Raw genomic sequence first — 20,254 nt, 5'->3', positions numbered from 1 at the left:
TCCCAAAATGAGCAATATGTAGATATGTCTTGACTGTAGTGAGTAAAACTTGGTATAACATTTTAAATGACTAAAATTTGGATCATTTCTTGTTGGACATTGTTTGCACTGATAGGAAATGTAATTACATGGCAATTGAAGTAAGTAATTCTATAAACATCAAGGGTGTCAAAAGCATAAGAATGAGCTAATACGCTTAGGAAATGTTTAAATAGGTGTGTGAGTAAAAGGTTAGAGATGCATTCTTTTAAAATTATTCACTGCTAAAACATCCTAGTAAATAAGACCAGAGGGGTTGTGATTGGATTTTCCATTATTATTATTTTTTTTAAAAAATGCTGTTTTAGAAAAACATTGGAATGACAAGCTTAGAAAAGGCAATTTTCCACTGGTCCACAGAACAATTTAAGGGGGGGGGGGGATGCTGTACAGTTTAGGCAAAAGCCTTGGGAGCATGAATGCCAAAGTACACATGCCCCACAGCTGACCAAATCAAGCATAAGCCTTGAATTGTTGTGTGCGTTGATGAAAAAGCATTAGAAATGTGCCAGTTTGGAAAAGAAAACTGCACAAAAGACACAGCCAAACAAATCTCATGAGACTAGAGGAAGGCTGTGGAATAAAGCAACATATTTTGTGACGGAAGGAAGGAGATGAAACTGTGCTAGAAGATTAGTACATTAGGAAATGTGCCAGTCATGTAAGAATGGGGCCTAACCCTGTAGTGTCCTTTCTAGGGTTATACTCTGGAAAGTGTGTTTGATATTTCAAAAGGAGGTGGCATTTTCAGGAAATGAAGACTAGGGAAAAAAGAAGGGAGGGTTGCACACTAAGGCACAGTATGACTATTTCATGTGTTCATTAATTAAAGCTGTGTTCCTGTTTGAATTGACCAAAGTTTTCTTCCATATCCGAAAGAATAGTTCTCCACTCACTCAACCACCCAAGGAAGCTTCAGAGAGTTAGATCCAGTGGTTCTGAAGTAGGCACAGAATCAAAAGAGCCAGGGGAATCTTTGATGTGGAGAGCTGATGGGGCAATTGGCAGATGTTTGTTGCTCTTTCACTTTTTGTGATGATGTCAGAGTCTATTATTATTATTCCTCCAGAATCGGTCATATTCTAAAACACAAGCTTGCATTTCAACACAATCTGTTATGTCACAAATTAACTTGGGATCCCCCCTCCAAATTGGGAATTTTAGCTTTTTAAGGAAACTAGTAATTTCCTGTTGGAGATTCCACAATTTTCACAGATTTGGATTTCCCAAGGCTGCCTATGTTTTTGTTTTAAAATAGACAAAGGCTGCCTTTGTTACCGTATTTTATGGCTGCAATGCTCAACACATTTATATGGGAACATGTTCCACTGAACTCACTTGGACTTGCTTCAAAGAAAGCATGCATATGACTGGCGTATTAGTCTATAGTGCAGCTATATCCTCACTGCTCAGAACAGGGAGAGCACAAGAGGATTCAAATATATGTCCATAGTGCCTGGTAAGTAAAACAAACTCCTAATCTAGTACTCACCTCCTTCAAATACACACACACACACACACACACACCCTTGTTAGAGAGATAAATGGAAAGAGACATAATGGTATAAAAAAAGAAACTCATTAATCAACTGGATTTTTTCTGTTCCTCTTTGAAAGAGATAAACTTTGGGGGAAGGCAAGACATTCAGAGCATTCTGTCAGAGGACAGCAGAGAAGGAAATCTTTTGGGAGGTTTAATTCCCTGCCTACTTACATGTTTAGCGGTTGCCAGGCAGGCCATTGTGCTTTTGCTTTGATGACAGTCAAAACCTCATCACTCTGCAAAAGAGAAGCAATAAACATCAATAAATAAAATGATGTTTGGACAGCATTATGGTGAATAACACTCTGCAGTGATTTGTAACCGGCGGAAAAGGCACTTGAATTCAAATTGCTCCTCATAATTCCTGCGAAGGCAGCTATAGCTCATCATTGCATTTCCTATTCTGGGAGTGCATTTCCTCCTTTGTGTGACACAGAGGGATGATTCTGACATAATGTTCATTACTTGCGAGGGTAACTTTTTGAATGGATCCTGCGGTAGGCACATATTCATGGGAAAATCACATTAGCATTCACACTCTGTGTAACTTTACAGCTTTCCCCAAGGATAGTCTTTCCATGAGCAGGTTCCAGACTTCCGGCTGGGTTCTGTTCATGGGTTCAACCGAAGAGGAAGTCTTTCTCTTCCACACCATTGCGTTTTCTACATGTAGGTGGTGCTGACATTGTTTAAAAGCTTATGTGAGGGACAGGGAACCTGAGGCTCTCCAGATGTTGCTGGATTTTAATTCACTTCATCCCTGACCATTGGTCATGCTGGCTGGGACTGATGAGAGTTGGAGTCCTGGTGGGCCACAGGTTCCCCATCTTAGCCCATGAGCTCCAAAGGATAACCCAGAACAGAGTACAATCAACACAGGATATAAAGCCTGCAGGGCAGCCCTTGTCATTGCTCTGTTGCCTGTTCCTCATGTCTTAAAAATAAAAAAGTAAAAAAAATGAAGCTATCAGAGGGTTGTGGGTGTGCATGATAGGGAAACTCAGATACCTGTTTCAAGAATGGAAGAAACTGGGCCATTTTACATGATTTAATAATGTTGATACAGGTTAATGTTACCCTTCTCTAAACAACAATTCTTTTCTTCGCAAATAAACCAGCCTCATGTAAAATGATGGCATTCACAGAAAGGAACTACTGCTCTACTCTCTCTGTTTTCCTGTCCCATTGGTTTACCGTGTAACCAGAAGTGTGCAAAGAGGTGCTGTACAAACAAGGTATAATTCTGCAAGTATTTTATAAGCCTGTCCACCATTTTGGCTCCTGCCACACATCTCTTTCGGGGATCTGCCACACTATATAACAGTGAATCAGTTGGGTAAATAGTGGAAATGCCACGTGGTCTGTTGTATACAGTATATTTGCATAGATAACATATAACATTCGTGTTTATTTATATGTGACCTGAAAATTGTATATATGGTTTTCCCCGCATTCCTCTTCCTCACAACAACCCTGTGAGGTAGGTTAGGCTGAGGTAGTGACTCCAGTGAGTTTGATGGCTAAGTGGAGGGTTCAACCTGGGTCTCCCATACTCTATACCTTTAGAACCCAAACACTGGAGTAACTGTTACCCTTAATTAACAAAATATATTGCTCTGTGCACACCAGCTTAGTCAGGGGCATTAGACAATAAAGCTATATTGTGGAAGTGTGTGTGTGTGTGAGAGAGAGAGATCACAGGGGAATTCTACACCATGATCAGTTTCAGGGCTTTCAACTTATATGCCAATATTATTATTTTTGCCAACAGAACTGGAAATGGCATGAAGGATGCTTTCTATATTCCAAGGGACCATTTCTATGAAAACATAATCAATAAAAGACACATTGCTGCTTCTCTTAAATAGAAGAAAAGAGAGCGATTTTATCCTCATTCCTTGTCAGCTGACTCAATCTCATAAAAGCAATGAGAATATATCGCACCTGTGTGGGGCTGAAGAGTGAATAAAGGTGCCCCCCTCCCCCCCACTTCTTTGAAGCTTATAAGAATTCCTGATACAGCAATTCTGAAATTGTGTGTTGTGTAATAAACCTCAAAACAAAACCAGGGGATCAGTTTTAATGAGGCTTTGGTGTACAAAGAAATATCTATCAAGTTCCTCTCCCTACCCACAGTCTCCTGCAGGACTCTCTCCCATAGATTGTTGAAGGGGATATGATGTTCACTACTCATTCCTATGATTTCTCTGTTGTCTTTTTTTTTAAGCGATTCCCCAATTAAAGGAAAAACCCACACACCATACATTACGTGTAATTGGCAGCTCCTACTGAGCTGTCCTTTCAGGTTAGTGATAATCTTGCCATCCCCTGCTTGACAGAAATGACTCTGCTACCTCAGGCTAGCTCTAATCCACATATGCCCCAGTTTAGGGAAATCAATTTTGCGCAGGCCGCTTTTGCTATTGTCATTACTTTCCTCTCTCTCTCTCCCTCGCCAAGAAGGGGGGAGAGCGAACGTGCGGTGCTAAAAGCTTGTGAAACTTCTCTGGCTCCTCCTGGTGTTTGGGATTTGCTCTACTCATCCTAAGATGCCAGCTTCAAATAATTAATTTTTGATGCTGAGTTAATATGCTGCTTTCATTAAGGCAGGCTGAACAAGTTCCCAGCTGAGGAGAGTTAAAATGAAGAGATGGGGAGAGGGGGGAACCGGGGCATCCAAAATCAATGATGATACAGCATTTTATCCTATTCTGTTGAAAAACTGGCTCTGTAGATTCAGAAGACGGTGCTAATTATATCAATGAGAGAATATCATAGTTATCAAAAAGTTGCTTCAAAAAGCCTTTTGCCTGATCAAGTGAACAGTTCACATATGCGAAGCAAGTTAATAATAATAATAATAATAATAATAATAATAATAATAATAATAATTTATTTGTACTCTGCCCATCTGACTGGGTGACCCCAGCCTCCCTGGGCGGCTTCCAGCATATATAAAAAGTATAGCAGGTACCGTGTTGTTTGGTAAGCATGACATGATGGTGAAAACAACAGACGGCAGCTCATATGTGAGAAGCCAGCCCGGTCCCCTGTTTCTGTGCAGTGAGCTCTTTTTCTTCTGGCACCAGACAAAGCCTCCGTTCACCTCGAAGCAAAATACTAGGTGCAGAATATGGCACAGAAGGCCCCATGAGCTGGTAAATATGTGAAAAAGATTTCTTCTGGTTGTGGCCCTGCATCATCAGTGGCCAAGCAGTAGGGATGCTGGAGAAGTTCGTCTTCTGTGCCACACTCAGAGGATCCAGCTCAAACAAAATGTGATCTTTTAATTCCCAACTAAAAGCATATGCAGCAGCCTGCATTTTTCAAAGCACCCTCCATGCCAATCAATGACTCCCCAGATGTCTTCCCCACCTCCCCTGTAAGGCTGCCAGTCGCCTCTTTATCCAGCTTCCTCACAAGTCCGGCAGGGAGGTGTGGAGCAGCAGTGGCAGGCCTAGAGAGAGGAATGCTCTTGAGCATCTCACCTGGCATCCTGGGCTTAATGGATGTGTCAGTGTGCACAATGGACCAAGTGACTCATGCAATGCCACTGCTGTAGACCTCAAGAGGACTCCATTTCCAAGGAGCACCAGGCCTGAGTGTGTGGACACATTGTGTTTCAGCACACCAGTGCGCCAAGGCAGCAGTTGGGTGGGAAGGGCAAAAAACTCATTTCCAACCGTGCTGCCACTAGTGTTCAGCCAGCTAAGGAAGAGGAGGAATGTGCCCTTTAAGCATGTGACCCTGGCCCAATTCCAATCTTTCACAAACAGCTGCAAGTAGTTTACATAGGCCGGTTTTTGCCCATTTGACTCTCCATATAACTTCATTTATATGACAATGATTTCCTCAGGCAGAATGGGGATGCTCTTATAACCTGACATTTGGAAAATGGTGGCACTTGAAAAACCACCCTTCATCATAAATGAAGATTATAGATGTGCTTGGACTGAAATCAATAGTTATATAGTGACGTCTATGGACAGAGATGGAATTACCTCCTCAGCAACTCAATCATTTCGAACGTACAAGTTTTTGCATTTCTTTCCCCTATAAATAGGGAATCAATTTTCTCCTGACAGACACTACATAAACTACTTTTTCATCTCATCGAAGATACCAAAGCCCCTTAAATCTATTTCTGACTCTTTTTTTAAAGGCGTGTGGACTCAGTAAACAGTGTCCTAAGGCCTGTATGACAAGTATAAGAAATGCTTTGATTCAGGAACACTGAGAAGGTGTGTGTGTGCATGTGGTGGTGGGGATTAATATCTGATTAGTATTTTTAAAGAAGCATTTAGGCCACATCCACAGCATACATTTAAAGCACGACTTGTAGTTTGCTAAGGGTTCTGAGAGTGGTTAGGAGATGCCTAGTCCTCACACAGAGCTACGGTTTCCAGAATCCTAGAATTGTAGAGTTGGAAGGGATTCTGAGTGCCATCAACCCCCTGCAATGCAGGAATCTCAGCTAGATCATACATGACAGATGGCTATCCAACCTCTCCTTAAAAACCTCCAAGGAAGGAGAGTCCACCACCTCTTGTGGGAATCTGTTCCACTGTTGCATCCCCCTGAATCAGCAATCTTGTAACCCAAAAAAATGAGATTCGTCTGGCATGACTAACTTTTGAGGAACCCATGCTGGGTTTTAGCAATCACAGCATCCTATTCTAAGTGCTCACAGACCAACTGTTTAATAATATGTTCTAGAACCTTTTCTGGTATTGATGTCAAGCTCACTGGTTGAGTTCCCTGGGAGAAGGGATTGATTGTTAAATCACCCTGGGAATTGTGAAACCAGAGGGGTTTAGTAATCAATCCCTCTTCAGAGGGAACACAGGGAATTGTAGCTCCGTGAGCTGTTATTATAAAAAGGTAAAAAAAGGGTAAAAGTAAAGGACTCCTGCCAGTTAAGCCCAGTCGCAGATGACTCTGGGGTTGCGGCACTCATCTCGCTTTACAGCTCCGAGGGAGCTGGCATTTGTCCTCAGACAGTTTTTCCAGGTCATGTGGCTAGCATGGCTAAGACACTTCTGGCGCAATGAAACACCAAAACCAGAGCAGCTGTATCTACTTGCACTCTTTTGACGTGCTTTAGAACTGCTAGGTTGGCAGACCTGGGCCAAGCAATGGGAGCTCACCCCATCACAGGGTTTCGAACCGTGACCTTCTGATCAGCAAGCCCAAGAGGCTCGGTGGTTTAAACCACAGTGTACATTACCTCTAGGGGTAAGGGCATATGCAACTGTCTAACACGAACAATGGAAAAAAGCACACCATAGGAATGCAAAATGTCCAATGTGTATACAACCTTCAAAGAAACACAGCTGAAGTGCTTGTTGTTGTTGTCGTTTAGTTGTTTAGTCGTGTCCGACTCTTCGTGACCCCATGGACCAGAGCACGCCAGGCACTCCTGTCTTCCTCTGCCTCCCACAGTTTGGTCAGACTCATGTTTGTAGCTTCGAGAAGTGCTAAGCTCATTGATTACTTCCCCCTCCCTACTCACTTGTACAGTGGTACCTTGGGTTACAGACGCTTCAGGTTACAAACTCCACTAACCTAGAAATAGTACCTCGGGTTAAGAACTTTGCTTCAGGATGAGAACAGAAATCGTTGCGTGGTGGCACAGTGGCAGTGGGAGGCCTCATTAGCTAAAGTTGTACCTCAGGATAAGAACAGTTTCAGGCTAAGAACGTACTTCCAGAACGAATTAAGTGCTTAACCCGAGGTACCACTGTATTGCATTTCCTTAGCACTGAAATGAATGGAGTAGAATAATGTAGTGATAATGTCATTTATGTGATTAATTATGTAAAATATGTAAGTAATGTAATTATGCTACAGTGGAAAGTGAGGCAAATAACGTACTTTGTGGCAGAAGACGAACTACAGCAGAACAGAAGCAGTGCTATGTGTGACTAATACAGGGCAGAACAGAAAATGGTGCCTTCTTACTTCCCTAACTCTGAATACAGTTGCTGGGAATTCGGAACAGTTTTGGGTAGATAAAAATGTCTGACGCATACTGAAAGAGTAGATTGTGGGGGAACTGTCTTATCTCAGGTGGCCTTAAAGGAGCCACAACATTGGAAGCCCTGCTTCTGGTGGAAACACGAACTGCATTTAAATCCAACCACTTTAATTAATACCAGTTTACTGTTCTACATTCTGTGAGCAGGTGGCCATTCTCCAGGCTTTCAAAGCTTTTGTGACAAATCAGCTTAACAGTGTTATTTTCAAGCCAGCATTTACAGCATAAATATTCTAAATGGGCATCAGCTGCTGTGCACAGGTAATTGCAACTATTTCAATTCTCTGAACCATAAACACCATGCTTTAAATTTTCAACTAGAAGAAACTCCATGGAACATCCATTTACAAAAATTAAAGAACTAAATAAGAACAATCTGAGCTATTAAGTAAATTTCCCAAAGGAAATTGTAAACTTGTTAGCATTCAAGTCTCAACAATCACACATTTTCTCCCCCAAAGAGATAGTTTTCCCTGCAAATATTTTGTTATGTGAGACATAAAGAATGGGAAGGGACCCTGAAGACCATCCAGCCTCAGCCCCAGCCCCTCCTTGTTGCAGCAGATGTAATGCAGAGTACATTATCCCTGACAGACAGCTGCACATCTCCTTAAGTACCTTCAGAGCCCACCACCTCCAGAGGCACTATTTTCCACCATTGGAGAGCTCATGCCATTAAGACATGTACACCTGAAATCTGCATTTCTGCAATTTTCAGAGAACAAGTCCATTCCATCTTCTGTGAGACATTTCTTTAAATATTTGAAGATGGCTATTGAAGGTTGAGGGACACAGGTGGCGCTGTGGGTTAAAGCCTCAGCGCCTAGGACTTGCCGATCTAAAGGTCGGCGGTTCGAATCCCTGCGGCGGGGTGCGCTTCCGCTGCTCGGTCCCAGCGCCTGCCAACCTAGCAGTTCGAAAGCACCTCCGGGTGCAAGTAGATAAATAGGGACCGCTTACCAGCGGGAAGGTAAACGGCGTTTCCGTGTGCAGCTCTGGCTCGCCAGAGCAGCGATGTCACGCTGGCCACGTGACCCGGAAGTGTCTCCGGACAGCGCTGGCCCCTGGCCTCTTAAGTGAGATGGGCGCACAACCCCAGAGTCTGTCAAGACTGGCCCGTATGGGCAGGGGTACCTTTACCTTTACCTTTTATTGAAGGTTGTATTTGACATAATATTAAGTCACTGCTTCCAGCAGTGCAAGGATTTTTCCAATGGGACTTTACCCCTTCTGGGGGTTCCCTCAACCTCGTGGAACAGATCTGAGGATAGTATGGGGGGGGGGGAAGGAAAAGTTCTGACTGCATATTATTATTATTATTATTATTATTATTATTATTTTGTTATACATTTATAGAGTTTAATTAAGGTTTGGGGGTGTCAAAGCTAATTTATATTTAATAGCAATTGCTAAAGTTCCAGTGAATACTGAGATTTACAAGAAAATTCCAAGAGTTTAAATGGCCTAGTGAGAAGCAGTTTGCATTCACTGGTACAGTATGTCTCAAAACCAAAAAAGTGTCTTTGGCAAACAAATAAATTTCATCTTAATTTTCATAATCTATTATTAAAAGGATGGCCATTGATGCAAGAATGTCTAAGAGTGGTGTAGACATTAATCAATCAATCAATCAATCAATCAAAATGCCTCGAACAAGCTGTATCACACTGTTCTTTCTGTCTTTGAGCAATACATCTCAATAACAAACTCAAGGGCCGCCTCTCTTCATATGAACCTACTTGGACCCTGAGATCATCCTCTGAGGCCCTCCTTCGTGTGCCTCTTCCATAAGAGGTCTGGAGGGTGGCAACATGAAAATGGGCCTTTTCTGAAGTGGCTCCCTGTTTGTGGAAGCTTGACTGGTGGCTTCATTATACATCTTTAGGCGCCAGGAAAAAATGTTCCTCTTTAACCAGGCCTTTGGCCAATTGACATCCAATACCCTTTTACATGTGCTGTGGAAGGGTGGGTCATTGGTTTGTTTCTAGTCTTCTTTTTCTATATATTTTGTGTTTTTTATATTGTAATTTTATGTTGCAAACCACCCTGAGATCTACGGGTATAGGGCAGTATACAAATATAACAAAGAAACAACAACAACATTCAGTTCCTGTTACCAAATTATACAATTTTGTCCCCATTGTTATGTTTTGGTAAGTGCCAGCATCTCCCAGAATAGGTTTACACAGGCATAATATGCCATCATTTTATATAGCTAGACTTGAAAACTGTGTTTTAAATCTGGGCTGTGAACTATTTTGTGCTGCCGGTATACAATGAAGGGTTTTTGGTTATTTTTGCTGTCCTCTATTGTTGGTTTTATATTGTTATTCTATATTGTATTTTTAATAATTTGTTGTAAGCCGGACATGGAATGTGTATTTATTGTAATTTCTATTAGTCTAATCAACAACTGCAATTGGTGGATCTATTCTACATAGGAAGAATTCACAGGGCAATTCCAAAACAATGAGAGTGGGAAAGACGCCTAGTGGTAGCTCAAAAATGACCATTAAAAAAGGACCCCTGACAGTTACCGTATTTTTTGCTCTATAAGACTCACCTTTTCCCTCCTAAAAAGGAAGGAAAAATGTGTGTGTGTGTTGTGGGGCGAATGCAGGCTGCACAGCTATCCCAGAAGCTAGAACAGCGAGAGGGATCGCTGCACAGCGCTCCCTCTTGTTGTTCTAGCTTCTGGCTTAGCTGCACGAAGTCTCATCAGGGTAGGGGGAGCCTTCAACCCGCTGCCCTGAAGAGGCTTCTTGTGGCTATCCCAGAAGCCAGAACAGCGAGAGGGATCACTGTGCAGCGATCTGTTCTGGCTTCTGGGATTCAGAATGTATTTTTTTTCTTGTTTTCCTCCTCCAAAAACTAGGTGCGTCTTATGGTCTGGTGCGTCATAGAACGAAAAATATGGTAAGTCCAGTTGTAGACGACTCTGGGGTTGCAGCGCTCATCTCGCTTTACAGGCTGAGGCAGCCGGCGTTTGTCCACAGATAGTTTTTCCGGGTCATGTGGCCAGCATGACTAAGACGCTTCTGGTGCAATGGAACACTGAAACCAGAGCAGAGCACGGAAATGCAGTTTACCTTCCTGCTGAAGTGGTACCCATTTATCTACTTGCACTTTTTGGCGTGCTTTCAAACTGCTAGGTTGGCAGGACCTGGGACCGAGCATTAGGAGCTGGCTTTAAGATGAAGCTATTAGTGACTGAAAATGTCTTTTGCTATGTTCACCACTCCATGGTGCTAATAATCCAAGATCTCATTTTAATGCAAGCCTTTTTGTGTTTTTCAATAGCATCTGTCAACAATACCCTAAACATTTTCCCAAAAGTGGGAAGAAAGGGGAACGGAGCGACAGGACACAATTGATGAGCACAGCATTTATTTCATGAGGGCTCTGAATTTAAAGATACATGTAGTAGTGTTACACTGTAAAGGGAAGCTTTTATTCTACTACACTGAAATGAGCTTACCACCATTATTCATTGCAGGAGCAGGAAGCTCCATAAAATGTTTGCAATAAGTTTTGACATGTACTTTATTTCCCAGTTGTGGCTACTTACAGGAACAAGCAAAAAGTGGTTTTCCTGGTGTATACCATGTGGAAAAGAAGGCTGCTCGTTCTGCATATATTATATTGTTCTTTCTGATCAGTAAATTTTGCAAGGGCATGCACAGCCTTTTAGTCTGCGTTTATACCTGCGTGATTTAATCAATACTTTTAATGACAGCATGGAGCAAGAACAACAAAGAGCTGTCAAGTAAACAGATTGTAACATTTAACACATCTCGTCAAACGTGTCAAAGTCAAAGAGACTTCAGATGATGTTGAGTCTGGGAAAAAAATGATCTGCATAACCACTGCACAACTTCTGTTCACCAGATCTTAACAACAACAACAACAACAACAACAACAAAATCCCATCAGTCATGTTACTATCATCTATCAGGTGCTTCATCACTTAGCTTCCAATTTTTGCAATCCCAAAATGCAATGAAATCTTTATCAAGTCCATGGTAACCTGTTACACATGGCTGTATTGAGTTTTGTGAATCTTAGGTTGTGCAGGTGTTAATGTTTGAGAAAAGATTTCCACACTTGGTTGAGCTCTGCCATGCATGCAGAAGAACTCTAAGAACAATATAAGAAGAGTCCAGCTGGATCCGACCAAAGCTCTATCTAATCCAGCTTCCCATTTCTCCAAATGGCCAACCAGCTGCCACTTGGGAGGCCCAAAAGCAGATCAAAATAGCCATCTTCTGCTATTGCTCCTCAGCAACACACTTGAAGCTAAAAGCTGCATATTGATGATGATGATAATAATAATAATAATAATAATAATAATAATAATAATAATAATAATTTATTTATACCCCGTCCATCTGGCTGGGCTTCCCCAGCCACTCTGGGTGGCTCCCAACAGAATACTAAAAACATGACAAAACATCAAACATTTAAAATTTCCCTAAACAGGGCTGACAACATAACAGTCTTTGATGGCTGAGGAAGATGAGAATACTGCACTTCAGTGCCTGAGATACATGCACAGTGTTCTCACAGCACCTGACATCAAAAGTATCAGTAATATCCAGAGGAGGCCGGTGAAACAGCTGGGGTGGGGCACTCTCCTGCTTCCTGACACAGCAAGATGCTAGCGCTTACTGAGAGGGAGAGAGGAGGGACAAGGTGTGTGAAAGCCAAGCTCCCTGTTCTTGCCCCTCCCTTCTTGGTAAGTGAGACCCACTTTGTTAGGAGGCTGGTAAGGCCATCACCCGTATCAATCAGCAGGTGGTTTGTGCTGTCCACCTGTGAAATGAGAAGATCAGTACAGAAGGTATCCAGCTGGCCTTGAAATACCATAGTAGAGGAGCAGCCCATCCACCCCCCACCCCCGTTCTCTGGGTTCCCCATAAAAATAGGCAATTGCTTAGAGGCCCCACTCATTTGACTTATTTCCCCATTTTTGATCTGCTAAACTGGCCTTGTCCAACCTGGTGTGCTTCAAATGCTGTCCCCATAACCCTCAGCCAACATGGCTAATGGTGAAGAATCATGAGAGACTGGAGGACTGGTGACCATAGCTGTCAACATTTTCCTTTTCTTGTGAGGAATCTTATTCGGAATAAGGGAATTTCCCTTTAAAAAAGGGAAACGTTGATAGCTATGCTGGTGACCCAACCGATGGGCAGTGTCTCTGTGAGACTGAATGTTCATGCTGAGACTCTCGCAAAGGTTACTTGCACAGTGGGTAGGATGGACTTGCCTCCCCACCCCCACCCCGCCGGCATACAATTCGGTCTTTTGCAGCTTAAGGTTTAGCTGCCTTGTATTCAGTCAGTTGATGGGTCTGTCTAGTTCAATAATGTCTACAGTGATAGGCAGAGGCTCTCCAAGGCCTCTCTCAATACTACCTGGAGATGCCAGGGGCTGAATTGGGGACCTTCTGCCCTCTAAGCAAATCCTCCACCACTGAGCTATAGCCCTTGTGAATGTAGGAACAGGGGCTCAGTTTCTATACCCAGTCCCTCTCTCTGCTAATGCTGTCAGAATTCTTGCAGTATTTATGCGGCTCCTTTCCCTAACTGTTTCCCTTTAGCAACACGTTGAGACTTCTCCTTTGCTCACAGTTCCTGAGATCAGGATGTGTATATATTAACTTTAGGCAGTTTCATTTTTATGCCTTTACATCTGGGAGGGGGTCTCTTTTTATCTCTGGTGCTCTCTTCTCTGATTAATAATATAGGAATATAAGGCCACCCAAGCTTTGAGCTTAGATGTCAGATGAGAGATTGCATACGTGACTGTCTCCATGGCTGCAGAATTATTTTTTTCATTAAAAGGTTGAAATTCTGTTTGTGACACTCCTACCTCAGGGCAGCGAAGGAAGTGCAAAACAAAATCGTATGTACTGCGGAAGATGACACTATCTTACAAATTACTGTTTCATTTGTACTCACATACTTTAAAAATACTTTAAAAATACTTTCATACACTTGCATTCCCTCAGATTCAGTATTTTAAGCCTAATTCATTTTTTCAGTTTTGATTTATTTCATAATGTCTACACCTTATAGAAACCTAGGAGAAAGTGTAGAATATGTGTACTGATTGGAGCTTTAATGGATCGGGGGATTCCCTACCTCTCAAATGATTTTAACATCCTACTCCCAAGAATCAACTTGCCACATGTACAGTTGCAATTTTCTACTTGCGAATAATAATAATTTAAACCTAGTCCTTAAGCTAAAAATGGCAACATCCAAAGGCAACAACTGATGTTAAGAACATAAAAAGAGCCTGCTGGATCAGGCCAGTGGCCCATCTAGTTCAGAATCCGTTCTCACAGTGGCCAACTAGATACCTGTAGGAAACCTGCAAAGCGGACTTTGCTCAACAGCACTCTGCTCCTCCAGTTTCCAGCTACTGGTAGGTGGTTCATTGCCTCCACAACCTCCCCAAAATATGTGTTATAACTGGTGCCCAATTTGTGTTGTTTTACGGTTAATACAGATGTTGGCACAGAGAGATGTGGGCTGGCTTTCAGCCACATAAAAGTCCTTCAAACTGCAGAGCCCATGAAAACATGGACAATATTTAACAGATAGCCTTGGAAGACTATCTGAGCCAAACCCATTCCACTGCTCCTCATCAAAAGAACAGAAGAAGAACTCTGATGGGTCAAGCCAAAAGCCTATCTAGCCCAGCACCATACTTTCACAGTAGTCAACCAGATGTGCATGGGACACCTGAAAACAAGATTTAAGATCCCCACTTAAGATTCCCCTCAAGTAGTATTCAGAAAGGTACTACCTCCAAGCCTGGGGGTTGCATTAACCATCATGGCTAGTAGCCATGGATAGTCACATCCTCTATGAATCTGTTTAATCCTCTTTAGACAAGGATTCTCCTCTCAGACTTAGTTCATCCCATATGGCTTAAGTGTGGAAATTCTCTGCTTGCTACAATCAGCTACAGATCAAGTCTTTTGTAGGGCAGGATTTTTGTATCTTGGTAGGGTACCTAATCAAGCTGAAGGGACACGGGTGGTGCTGTGGTCTAAACTACTGAGCATCTTGAGCTTGCTGATCTCAAGCTCAGCAGTTCAAATCCGCACTACGGGGTGAGGTCCTGTTGCATTGTCCAAACTCCTGCCAACCTAGCAGTTTGAAAGCATACCAGCACAAGTAGATAAATAGGTACTGCTGTGGTAGGAAGGTAAATGGCATTTCCATGCACTCTGGCTTCTATTATGGTGCTCTGTTGCACCAGAAGCGGTTTAGTCATGCTGGAAAGCTGACAGTGGAGATTAGTGCTGTACCCCATAGTCGAATTTGACTGGATTTACCTGTCCAGAGGTCCTTTACCTTTTAACTTTACCTAATCAAGCTGGACCAGCACTTTTAAGGGAAGATTTGAGCTTTTGTCACTGGTTCCCATGGCTCAGGGGAAGCTTCCAAATCTTTCAGTATTTTTGTGGTGTTTTACTCCCTTCAGTGACATAATTCCCATTCTTTTCTTTTTGCTGATTTGTCCTGCACATTTTTCTCCTTCCCCTTATAAATCAGCCAAGCTCATTGGCCCCATGTGGCCTTAAGTTTGCTGAAATGGAAGCATACAGCCTTATTGACTGCAGCTAATTTTAAATACACTTCAGTGTCAGCAGTGATTTAGCTTTAATTATTTTATTTTATAGGGGGAGCCCTATTGTTTTGTTAATGACCAAGTTAATGGCAGTTTCCAAATAAATGAAATCTCAGCATTTAAGGAGAAAACTTGTCAATTCAGTTAATTGACAATTTCTAAAAGTCTCCCTCAAAACCTTTCCATATGACTGTGGTCTCCTGCTTACAAAAGCTTTATATTCTCAAATGAAGATCCAGACAACATTTTAGTAGATGAATATCACACCTATGCTCACTCTTTAGGAATCTAATATAAAGTTAAGCCCCAAAGAGAACACTTGCTGCCAAGATTGCACATAGCAGTCTGGGCTTTCCTTTCAAAAAAGTAATTTTAGATGCCATTCAGGTTATCGAATGTTACATTGCTAAATAACACTTAGCAAGAACATGATGTTCTGCACTTTAGATGTGGGCAGACACTTTGACTTCTGGAGAAGAATCCTGGCTGGGTATTAAGGGAGGCCTCACAGTCATTCAATTTATACATTGGACAGAAATTCCTGTGTTCAGACTGTACCAAAACAACTTAAGGAATGGAATGACTGGATGGACGATGGAACATGGGAAATGTAGCTTAGCTTGGTGCTTTGCCAGGATGTTTAATACTACATCAGTGGACCTAAATCCTATTGTTCGCTTAGGAATGGGAAATTTCAAATATTTAATAACACATATTATCCGTTTGAGACGCCTCCATGGGCCATGGAACCTTGGAATGTCTTGCAGTCTTCTTATGGCCTCTGGTACTACGATAACATCAGGCTAATACAATCCAAGCTACAACTGTTTCACAAGCACAAAACAAGAAGTAAAAATACACCAAAGGGCAATAATTCAAAAAGGTGAGCCCCATCATGGATTGCAGATATATTTATGCACCATATGCTTCTCTTAGCCATGAAGAACAGATATAATTCAGCAATATGTGTGACAGAGGAGCTGTAGGCTACGCTGGGGTCCCTGACAAGATCTTTGGACAATCATTGGCAGCTCTGCTCAAATCTACTTCAGTAACTTGAAGCAATGTCTTGTAGAGTCTATAACTATTTTTCCTTGGAATAATTTTTGCATTATTTAAATTTAAAATGACAGAATTTCTCCTCCCATGCCATTAAAAAACCTCCACAACTTCTATCCGGTAATGACATTGTAATTTTCTGGATGTGCAACTAAAGTCTAGAAGATAATAGATAATAAAAATGAAGAGTTCTATAAATGACAATTATATAGATTTCTGCTTCATTTGAAGAATAATACTCAGCATATAAAAGCTGCTTTAATTTAAAGTTAATTTAAATCTTAACTTGCTGTCACACTCTGAAGGCAAAAGAGTTATTTCAATGAAATAGACATATGTAATAATTTTGTGTTCCAAATGTATTCATAAATTTACTTTTAAATAATACTTTAAACATTACTTTTTACTGTAAAGACCTGCTGCAATTATGATACCTGTGGCAACATTTTTAAAAAGAATTTTACCACAATGAAGGCCATTCAGAATCTTGGTTTGTTCTGATGAGTACTAACCAATTTAAAATAATTCATAAACCCCTTTGTATTTCCTTTCACTGTTCACAATCAGACGATCATACAGAATAGAAGCAATTACTGTATTTAAAGTTAGGAGCATGTTATTTTTTCAAGAAGTTCTTTTTATCTTAAAAAAATATAACAGGAATTAAAAATGGAGGGGGATAAACTCTTAGGTCACTATCCTGTGGTTTGCAATGAAATCAGGGCTTTTCCATGGAAAGATGGATGGATTTTAGCACGTTACCATCAACAGCAGCTATTGGTAAGGATGCAACTCCTTTCACAGTACAAAAACAGTACAAACACCTTCCCTTTTTAATGATGTTACTCCACGTGAACATATATATTTGTCAATTTGGGTTTTTATCAGTTTCTCATTTCTTCCCCAAACTTAAGTTCAGCTCCCACATTCCACTAAGTTTGGATATATATTTTTAAAGTCCTCATGCTGTTTTGCCTGATAGACACATTTCTGCAGAGCAAATTCCCCTAATATGAAGCATTTTTGTATGGTATTTTCACTGGTATAGGCTTTGTATGTACACCTTACTCCAGTATATGCATTTTTGTATAATTGGATGGAGCAATGCACTGCAAAATTCAGAAAACTGCAAATATCCAATGATGGCTGTGCTTTGCTTTGTGTATTGTTTCAGAAAGTGTGAATATGGAAAGTTCATCCTCAAATGCAAACTGAATCAAATATTTTCCCCATCCCTAACCAATGCTGATATAACTTCTTTCCAAAAGTTGCTCTACATGTTGCAAAACAGATGTTTGACTCTCTGACGGCATTTGATGTGACATTGCTCCACAGCATGCCTGGTAGTCCAGAGCCAGGCAGTGAGTTGAGAAACCTGCTCCCTTACAGTCCCTGCCCCTACTTCTTGCATTGTATGAGAAAGTGGGTACAATCTGCTCTAAGCCACTGTTCCATAATCTGGTGCCCTCCAGATGTTTTGGCTAGCCCGGGTTGATGGGAATTATACTCTAAACCATCTGTAGAGCAACAGGTTGAGAAGGCTGCTTTAAGCCATCTGAAGCTTGGCACTGGAGATTCTTTCATGCTAACCCCTACACCCGCTGATCCCTACCAGACTAGCAAATTGTACCTCCAACGGGATGCAGAAAACCACTTCACATGACTTAGCACTAAGGACAAACAAGAGGGTGTTACTGCAATGTCAAATTAGTTTGCTTCGTGCTGTACAGTGGTACCTTGGAAGTCGAACGGAATCCATTCTGGAAGTTCCAGAAGTTCCGGAAGTTCCGGGAGCTCCTGCAGTTCCAGAAGCTCCTGCAGCCAATTGGAATCTGTGGAAGCCCAGTCGGACGTTGGGGTTCCAAACAACATTCGCAAACCGGAACACTCACTTCTGGGTTTGCAGCATTCGGGAGCCAAACCGTTCGATTCTCAAGGCGTTCAGGATCCAAGGTATGACTATATACACAGAACTCTATTATGAGTGAATTTACACCAGCCTGCACTTTTTTCTTACGAAAGAGGTCATGTCAAATAAACTAACTATTGGTTTGAGAAAAGCAATCACGGCTTGATTATATGAAGAAATGTGACTCAGCACTATATTGCACTGTGTCTGACCAAACCTTAGTTAAAACAAAAAAGCAGGGCTCACATTTTGGGTGGACTGTCAACTTGACTTAATTAAACACCTCAAAGTGTAATTGCTCATGTTGAGACATCAATACAAACAAATGTTTCTAGCAGGGTCCTGAAGGGACTAATTATTATCCCATATCTTACTCATTGTTTCCATAATCAGCTCCTAGTGATAATATTAAATCTTGTTAATAAGATTTAAGAATAATTGGAAAAAAACCTGAAATTGTGTGTAAACAATGAGGAAGACCGATTGCGGTTAAACTGGGAGTTACTGTAAGCGGAAAAGTTCTAATAACCAAAGGAGGGGAAAGGCAACAATTTTAGCAAATGCAAGGAACCATGGTGGAAGAATGCTCTGTAACTAAACCAGGAAGAGTCAGCATGGTGACCTCCTGATGCTGCTGGACTACAACTTCCATCATTCCTGGTCTTTTGCCATGATGGCTGGGGTTGATGGGATTTGGAGTCCATCAATACCTGCAGGGCAGCATGTTGACTACCCTTAATCTAAAGGAAGGATTTTTAAAAAAACACGGAGTGTCAAAGAGAGAAATCTTAATCACTGCTGAAGGCTGGTTGAGATGTTTGTGCCTCTTCAACAGTAGGGCAGCTCGTTCACCCTAAAGACCTCCAGCGTACCTTTGGAATGTGTCATGGGAATGGGAATGCTGCTAGTAAGATGTGCTAGAGGCATCTCAGAGGTGGCCCAGCTGTGCCCCTTAACTACACCAGCCTGAAGCTGTCATAGTTAACTTCCCTCCTATTGGTTTTCCCATGGGGAGAGGGTGAAGCAACCAAAAAAATCTGTCCTCCAACTCCTGCCCTGACTTCTGTGAGCCATGGTTCTAAGTTAGATTTAGAGGTTGTTGTAGATAGTGAACACAATCTGGCCATACCTAACATCTCTGTTTATAAGTGAGTCAATACACTTGACTTCCACAGAGGCATACTTCCTGCCATGCCAGTTCAAACACCAGTCTGCTGTATTTTAGTGCTAAACATCACTAGGGGTATATATTAGAGCAACCTGAAAGTCATTCAATTGACTAATGTTTAAAGCAGGGATGTGGAACCTGTAGTGTAGCAGTTGCTGTTGGTCTGCAGCTCCCACCATCGCTGACCAATGGCCATGCTGCCTGGGATGGATGGACCTCAAGCCCAACAACACTTAGCATGTCACAGGTTCCCTGCTTTTGTTACACAAAACACATAAAGAAAACACAGGATTTTGCTTAGACAGTAAACCTATATTCTTCTTGAGTTATTCTCCAGGATAGATTGAGGCAACAAAGAATGGGCATTTTCAGTTGTATTAACAGAAATATTAGTTTGCAGGCTTAACACTGGGGTTCTGCTTAGTACTAGCAATGCCTCCTTTGAAACTTTGTCTTCTATTCTGGGTATCACAGTTATATAAAGATGTTGACAAGCTGCAAAAGCACAAAGACCTAGGAAAATGACAAATCGTATTGAATTCCATTTTGACAGAATGAATGAAATTGGTCTGTTTAGCTAAAAGAAAAGGAGATTAGAGTGTGAGGGTGGGGCCGTGTTGTCACTTTTCAAATATTTAAATGTAACTAAAAAAAGAGGGACAAGAACGACTTGCTATATCCACTGATGACAAGATAAAAAGCAGCAGTTGCAAACACAGAAAGGTACATTTAGTTAGAACAGGGAGGAAAATAGATTTCTCTAAAATCAATGGAAGGAGTTAAGGGAAAACAACTATTTTTGTGAAAAGATTGGAGAAGCATCTTTCTTTAAAGGTTGAATCAGATGCACAT

At 41.6% G+C, this 20,254-nt stretch overlaps 1 protein-coding gene across 1 annotated transcript in view; it reads right to left on the bottom strand.

The window, feature by feature from the left end:
• Positions 1–20,254, bottom strand: part of SPON1 (spondin 1) — a 268,015-nt gene that overhangs the window by 53,380 nt on the left and 194,381 nt on the right. Inside the window, exon 7 of the mRNA XM_081906840.1 lies at positions 1,754–1,818. Coding sequence (XP_081762966.1) covers positions 1,754–1,818 — 65 coding nt within the window. The remainder of the gene's footprint in view (positions 1–1,753; positions 1,819–20,254) is intronic.

The sequence above is a fragment of the Podarcis melisellensis genome (genome assembly GCF_964234715.1).
Source record: "Podarcis melisellensis genome assembly, chromosome: 1".
NCBI classification, from domain to species: domain Eukaryota; kingdom Metazoa; phylum Chordata; class Lepidosauria; order Squamata; family Lacertidae; genus Podarcis; species Podarcis melisellensis.
Note: the sequence above shows the minus strand (reverse complement) of the source record. Positions and strands in the feature narration are given on the sequence as shown.